Source organism: Gossypium arboreum, chromosome 11 (genome assembly GCF_025698485.1).
Source record: "Gossypium arboreum isolate Shixiya-1 chromosome 11, ASM2569848v2, whole genome shotgun sequence".
NCBI lineage: Eukaryota > Viridiplantae > Streptophyta > Magnoliopsida > Malvales > Malvaceae > Gossypium > Gossypium arboreum.
The window spans coordinates 12,614,405-12,622,179 of NC_069080.1; the positions used below are offsets into that span (position 1 = coordinate 12,614,405).

The 7,775-nt window shown below is 29.6% G+C and overlaps 1 protein-coding gene and 1 long non-coding RNA gene across 2 annotated transcripts; one reads left to right on the top strand and one right to left on the bottom strand.

Annotated features, from left to right (window-relative positions):
- Window positions 1-202: 202 nt before the first annotated feature.
- On the bottom strand, window positions 203-1,658 carry LOC108473019 (ferritin-like catalase Nec2). Its single transcript, XM_017774589.2, has 3 exons — window positions 1,240-1,658; window positions 876-1,101; window positions 203-791 (listed from the first exon to the last, which is right to left on the bottom strand). Exons 1-3 carry the CDS (start codon window positions 1,566-1,568, stop codon window positions 411-413), a joined length of 936 nt encoding a protein of 311 aa, XP_017630078.1. The 5' UTR covers window positions 1,569-1,658; the 3' UTR covers window positions 203-410.
- Window positions 1,659-5,055: 3,397 nt separating this feature from the next.
- On the top strand, window positions 5,056-7,653 carry LOC128284023 (uncharacterized). The gene is made up of 2 exons (XR_008274315.1): window positions 5,056-5,132; window positions 7,403-7,653. It is a non-coding gene; the product is annotated as an uncharacterized LOC128284023 (long non-coding RNA).
- Window positions 7,654-7,775: the final 122 nt, after the last annotated feature.

The following is a 7,775-nucleotide window of genomic DNA, read 5'->3' on the forward strand; positions in this document are numbered from 1 at the left end:
CACTCCATAAAAAATTTTTCGACTTCGCCTATGATTTAAGATTAATGTTTTAAAGTTTAAAAGTTTTAAAAAGTTTAAGTTTAAATTTACGAGTTAGAATTAATATTAAAGTTTAACATTTAATGTTCGGATTTAAGATTTAGTATTATTATATTAATAGTAAATTGTTACAAATGTAAGTGAAAAATAAAATTATAAGGTGTAGCCCATTAACTTTTGTAAAGCTTCATTATAAATTAACAACATAAATCTACCTCTTCATGGGAGTTTCACGTGACTAACAAGTGGGTATTTCCTTGGTCAACTCTGTCTTTATTTATTACTGATATTATCTTCAGCTAATAGTGGTTCCAATATGTAAAGCTTTTCTTAGATTATATATGACCCTTATTTTATATATATGCGATCGCTTAGTTTCGAGTAGCGAGGAATCCCATGGCGATTCTCCCACGTCCACCATCAGGCAGAAATCCACCAGGCCTACTCTCGTCGCCAGTTCCATATATTATCCTCAAAATTTCGGCCTGCGTCCGTGAATACGAAAGGGAATCAGCATCCGCCGATAGAATGTTACTGGTAGTTCGGTTCTCTGCACCAAGTTGCATTGGTACTATCAAGCCTTCATCTTTCGTCCCACATCTGCCAAGCCTGTTCCTTATTTCCGATATACGATCGGTAAAACCTGCCACGGTTAGTCCATATGGCTTCACTGTTTCATTAGCCCTCAGGTACAGTAATGTCCGTATCACTGCGTCTTGTCCAGACTCCACCCCCAGCAGTGAAGCAGCCAGCTAAACCACAAAGTAATATACCATAAATACAGAAATTACGGAAGAATATACATAGCTTTTGGACAAAGAAGTTAATGTTCTTACTGCTCGGTTGGTGCGTCCGACAAGGTTAGGGATAGTGCCAACGTAACCTACGAGTCCTACATAAGGTATAACGTAGGACGCCAAGAGATAGTTGAGGGAATTGGCGTACGGATTGAATGGAGGAGATAATGTGGTATTCATTGCTTGATCAAGTAATGTGGCAAAAGCCCCGGCACTTATATTGAGTCGAGGCCTTGGGACTCCTCCTACAGACTCTGTGATCGCCCTGCAAGTTAATGTTTTACAGCATTACTTCATACACATATACAAGTAACAAGATTTCGTCATTGATTAATTAATGTTTGAATAATTAATTCCATTTGTTAGTCTCATGCAAATATGGGATGCATAGCTGAAGGGGAACCTGAGATGTCCAATTTCCTGATAAGCAAATTCCTCTATAATTGTACGGATGACGGGATCCAGATTGGCCTTCCTTCCACCAACTGGAGGAGGACCGCCTAGGGCCAAAGAAGGTGCGATGTCATCAAGCCCAGTACCAAGTGCACCGTACAGAAAAAACTCTGCTTCCAAGAATTCCAAGTTTAAAGCGAATTGGACTTGGTCTCTATCGACAGCCACAATGGGTCTGCACTCAGGAAGAGGAAGAGGAGGAGTAACCCCCATAACAGCAATGAATTCCAATGGGAGAAGCAGAAGCAGGAAGGCAAAGAAGCAAGTGCGAATAGCCATCTTTTGTTTTGACTACTTTAAAATGAATGTATAAAACCAGATTGGAGGAATGGGGTGAACACGCACGACCGAACACACCGTTGCCTTTTATAGAAAAACAAGTGTAAGAAAAATGGTTGGAGCTGGAAGGGAATTAATGTGAGATATATGGGGTTGAAAAATATTTAGCTTCAAATTAAATTGTATGTTTTTAATAGTTTATATATTTATATTTTTTAAAGAATTAAATTAAAATTTTGTTATTTTTAAAAATTAAAGTTTAATTTTATCTATGCTAACAATAAAATTTTATAATTAAATTATAAAAGATAAAAAATCAGTTTTATTTTTGAATCCGAACCCTGTGAACCGCCATGACGTCGCCCGAATAGAAGAAGAGGTCTAAGCTTCGTAAGATCTTACGATCACACTGCAAGCATGAAGCATCCAAATCCCAAATGACGCAGAGCCTGTTCTAGATTTCTAGTTGGATACCAGAAGCTCCAAAGTCCAAAGCATTCTTAAATGAAGCATAATTACAAATGTACGAAACTTAATAGGGGCAATATTTTGTAGGCTTTTTTTCTATTATTTGGATTTAACTTTCGGAAAGATAACTGAAAAAATTCTTATGGATTAAAATACATAGAATATCCTTTTAAAGTATACTACATATTTACCAAAAAATTGTAGTAGATAAAAGGTTTAAATATGAGACATTAAATCTATGTTTTTTTTTAAATTTTAAAATTATGATTCTTCGTCTAATTTTGCAATTATAAAAAGAAAAAACATTTTTTTAGCTTTTAACATTTTTATATTTTTATCAGGCCCTTTTTCTTTAAAAATAAATAAAATTATTTAAAAATTCAAATTTTATATTTTAAAAATCCTAAAAAATAAAATTATAAAAAATATAATTGAAAAATCGTATGAAGAATCAAAATTTTAAATAAAAAAATACAAAGGAGATAATACTATACCGAACTTAATAGGAACTGTTTTGTTGACTTTATTCCTTTATTTGGCAAAAACCTTTTGGATAAAAATACATATAATTTCTTTTGAAGACAGTACGCAAAAAGTTTAAATCTGTCAAAGATGTTTATATTTTTATGAAATTTAAATTTTAGTTTTATATTGTAATTTTGAGATATTCATTTTTATATATTTTTAATTTTAAAAATACTTGATTTTTTTTGTTCAATTTTTCCATTATAAAAGACAAATTTTTATATCTAAATGTTTATATTTTTGTAATTTTTTAAATGCATAAAAATAATTTAAATTATTAATGTTTTATATTTTTCAGAAAAATTCTGCATGTTTTTGTAATTAGACTTTTAAAACTATAAAAGGTTTCAAATTACAAAACTAAACGAATTACTCAAGATTTTAATTAAAAAAATACAAAGAAGATAATAGTATACCAAACATAATAGGGCGTTCGGCTTTTACATCTGGAAGGACTTCCCAAAAACAATTCTTTTGAAGCATAGTATTGTTAATAGTTTAAATCTATAAAATTTAAATTTTACTTCTTATATTTTATATTTTAATTTTGAGTCTTTCTATTTTTAAATTTTAAAATCTTCATCTCTTTATCCAATTTTTCAATTATAAAATGACAACATAACTTTTTTGGCTTTAATATTTATATATATATATTGTCATTTCTCGTTTAAAGTACATAAAAATTTATTTAAAGTTTATAGTTTTTTATTTTTAGAAAACCCTTAAAATTCTAAAAATTATAAAAAAAATTTAAAAACATTACAAAAAAACTCATTAAAATTTAAAAATAAAAATATAAAAATAATTCATTTGGAAAAATTCAAAACATTATAAAAAGTATAAACTGTTTGAAATTGTAAATATAAAATAAATTTTCTAAAAGAAATAAAATAATTCAATATCTCAAATTAAAATATAAGTACTAAATTTTAAGTTTCGAAAGAGTGTAATAATTTTAACAAAATACAAGATTTCAATCATAGGAATTAATTATCTTCAGTTATTTCTAATTATTAGAATTAAAATTTTTAAACATACAATACCTAACTTTTGGTGTCGTTGGTACTTTAATTTTATTATCTCAACTTGTATTTTGTGATTCATATTGTTTTAATTTATTAACAACATTAATTTTAAAGGATTAACACATAATTTGTCCCTAAATTTGTTAAAAATATCTAGTTAGTAGTTGAATTTGTCCAAAAATTTATTCTTTTTTACTTTAATTTATATTTTTAAAAGAGTTTTAATTTTTTAATTTATATTCACCTCATGTCATATTGAGAGGTGCCACATCATTATAGGATTGGCCATCAGTATCACGTCAGCACAAACTAACAAGATAATACGGAGGTATCAAACTATGTGATAGAATACAAGTTCAGATACCAACTAGATTAAAAAAAAAAAGTTTAAGTACCAATTAGATAGTTTTAAACAAGTTCAGGGGCAAATTAATATTAACCTTTAAATATATAATATTTTTAGTTAAAATCTTAAATATATATATAATTAAAATTGCAACAATATTTAGAAGTAAAAATTTCTTAAAAATTTAGAAAACGTCAAATTTTGAAGGACATGCATCCAAATAATTAATAAATATAATTAAAAATATAATTAAATTGACTTTAATTAAAAAATAATGATTAGACTTTTACCGTTTAAATCAATTACTATGTTATATTTAATTAATTCTCTGAATAAATTTATATTAATATAAAATTTTAATTAGACTAAATTTTAAATAATTTAAAATAGTAAGCAGGACTAATTATTAAATATTAATAACAAACTTTTTAAAGTAAAATAAAATTTTAAAACTGTTGAAAATCTGTTTTGAAAAAAAATTAAAAAGACATTTTTAACAATATACTTTCATTTTTTTTAGGAAATGACAACATTAAGCGATTATATTAGATAAAACCATAATCAATAAGAATTTCTTAGACAAGTTACGATCTCTTCTCAACAACAGGGGCGAAGCTAAGGGGGCTGGCATGGGCCCCGGCCCCCTAAAATGTAAAACTTCTCTTTTAGCCCTTAAATTTTTTTTAAAAAATTTAAATTAGTAAATGTAAAATTGCACTTTGTCTGTAGCATCCCGATTTTAGGCTTAGTCGGAATAGTAGTTTCAGGACCACAAATTCGATGAGGAAAATTTCATTTTTATTATATTTTTATGGTCTATGATTTCACGAAATGATTTCGTGAAAATTTCGTGAAAATTTCATTCGAAAATTTCGACGTTTGGGCACTCAATTTAGAAAAAGGACTAAATTGTAAAAAGTGCAAAAGTTGAGTTTTATATGTTAGAGGTGTCTAATTGTCATGAAATTTTAAATGGGAGGTCCTTAAATGATAATTAAACCATTGTATAACTTTTTGGACAAAAATGACATTAGTTGGGTAAAATTTGAAAGAATAGTAAGAAGGACATTTTGGTCATTTAAAGGTAAAATGAATTAAAAGACAAATTTTAAACCCCAAATGTGTCCCTTTCTTCTTGCTACAGCATAATGTGCCAAGAGCAGCCATGGTTAGGGTTTGGCCAAGCTTCCGAGCTTAATAGTAAGTGATTCCGAGCTCCGTTTTTAATGTTCTATGTATTTTTGAAATCCCGATAACATGATCTGCTCATTTCTACCATTATTTTGAGCTAGGATTTATGTTTAAAAATTTACCCATGAATTATATGCATGTATTTTGATGTTTAATGGTAGAATATGAAGCTTTAAATTGTGTTAAACAACTTTTGCTAAGCGATTTTACGTGAAAACAAGTAAAACGACATAATCGGTAAAAATACCTAATGTTTATAAGTACATGTTAGAGTGAGAATTTGATGTTGCCATAGAAGAGAAAAATTATCATCATGTCATAAAACATAATAAAATATGAAGAAGTTTAATTTCTGAACCTTGGGGCAAAAATGCAAATATGCAAAAGTTTAGGGGTCAAAATGAAAATTTTTAAAAATATGATTTTTAGACCCATGTGAATATTGTGACTAATTATTAGGCTAAATGTGATATTATAGATCAAGAAAATTGAGATTTGGGCTTAAATCGGAAAAATACAAGGTTATGACTAGAATGGTAAATTGCCATTTCTGGATCCAAGGTAAGTTTGCGTGATTTAATAAGCCTATTATTCATGATATTATTGATATACATGAAATACAATTTGTTATAATTGTATTGAATTTGATGTTAATAGAAATTTGATGGGATATGATATTTAAAAGAAATTGGTGATTACCGAGAATATGAGATCTTGCATATGTTGCAATAAAGGTTGTCCCTAAAGGATAATCTTGTGATCTCATTATGAAAAGGAAATGTACGCCTTGTTTGTACAATGTGAAAAGTGGTAGCTTCGGCTACCTGATCAGTGAAAAGTGGTAGCTTCGGCTACCTGATCAGTGAAAAGTGGTAGCTTCGGTTACCTGATCAGTGAAAAGTGGTAGCTTCGGCTACCTGATTAGTGAAAAGTGGTAGCTCCAGCTACCTGATCAGTGAATAGTGATAGCTTCGGCTATCGAATGTGAAAAGAGATAGCTTCGGCTATCGAATGTGAAAAGAGATAGCTTCGGCTATCGAATGTGAAAAGAGATAGCTTCGGCTATCGAATGTGAAAAGGGATAGCTTTGGCTATCGAATGTGAAAAGGTTAGGTATACTTTGTGTATATCACATGAAAAGGTTATGTACACTTTGTGTGTACACTTGAAAAGGTTATGTACACTTTGTGTGTACACTTGAAAAGGAAAGGTATACTTTGTGTATACCATATGAAAAGGAAAGGTATACTTTGTGTGTACCACTCAGAAAGAAACGTACACCTTGAGTGTACAATTGGAAAAGAAAAGGTCCATCAGAAATTCAATAATTCAGCGATAATGACATACATAGTGATATAAAGAAAAATGGTATGATAAACTCATCTGTACTTAGTTGATACTAATATGACGCATATGATTGTCCTGTTTGCATGAGTGGTTGTGCTAAGAGATAGCACAGTGCATTGCTCGAAACTCATGAGTACATGTTTGACATGTGAAATGAAATGGACTTGTGAAGAGAGTGCAAATGAATGAGTGATATTTATGAGAATAATTTTTATGACAAGCTTGTGATAATGATCATTATATTGTACCAAAATAGATTTGGACAGCAGCATTGATCCGACTTTGAAAATCCACTAAAAATAGTGGAAATTGAGTTAGAAGCTTAATAAATTATGAAATTAAATCTTAATGAGTCTAGTTTCACATAAAGGAAACAATGAAAGCAAAAGAATTCTGTATCATGAGATATTTGAATTCTTGTGAGATAGAGTCGGAGTGATTCCAGACTCCCTTGTCTCAATTTTGGAAAATCACTAGAAATTGTGAAAAAATAGTTACGAGTTAAAATTCATATTAATGAAATCTTTAATGAGTTTAATTTCAGGAGAAAGAGATGGGAACATTATCTGAGTCTTGTACTATAAGATAATTAAATTTTAGTAAAGAAAGGTCGAAGCTGTCAAACAGCAAAATAGGGGAGAGTTTAAATAATAAACTGTACTTATTGGCTGGACCAAAAATTATGAAAATTTTATGGTGGAAATATATATGAGTATAGTTTCTAGAAAAATTTACGGATCTTAAATTGAAGTTCCATAGATCCAGATATAAATGATTTAGTGACTGTGACTCAAGAAAACAGCTTAACCAAAACATGTGTAAATGTACAATTGGGATAGTTTTACTATGGAAAGCATGTTAGTAAATTGCTTATTATTTTCATGCGAGCTTACTAAGCGTAAAGCTTACCCCCTCCTTTCCATTCCTTTTAGTGTTGTCAGGTTAGATCAGGGTTGGAGAATCGTTGGAGGCAGCATCACAATATCAAGCCAACACCTTGAGAGTATAAACAAATATGCTAGAATTATCAAGTGAGTGGCATGTATAGGGGCTTAGTTTTATAACATGTGTTATTATAATTTGGCCAAATATATTGGTCTTTAGTGAGCTAATGATTCTAACTTATAAATCTAACTATTCATGTTATGTTTGATATTGGTGATGTACATATGCTTGTTTGCCATGCATGGTTGGTAATATGTTATGTGTTGTTGTGAGAATGCCATGCTTGTGTCTTGATTGTGGATATATAATTGCTCAAATATGCCATGTCAATTGCTATGAAAATGTATAAGTGTATGTAGG

Coding starts and splice junctions, on each gene's coding strand:
- LOC108473019 (XM_017774589.2), bottom strand. CDS start 1,568: ATGGCTATTCGCACTTGCTTCTTTGCCTTCCTGCTTCTGCTTCTCCCA. Junction 1,102..1,239: donor CAGGAAATTGGACATCTCAG/GTTCCCCTTCAG, acceptor ATTAACTTGCAG/GGCGATCACAGAGTCTGTAG. Junction 792..875: donor TCGGACGCACCAACCGAGCA/GTAAGAACATTA, acceptor TTTGTGGTTTAG/CTGGCTGCTTCACTGCTGGG.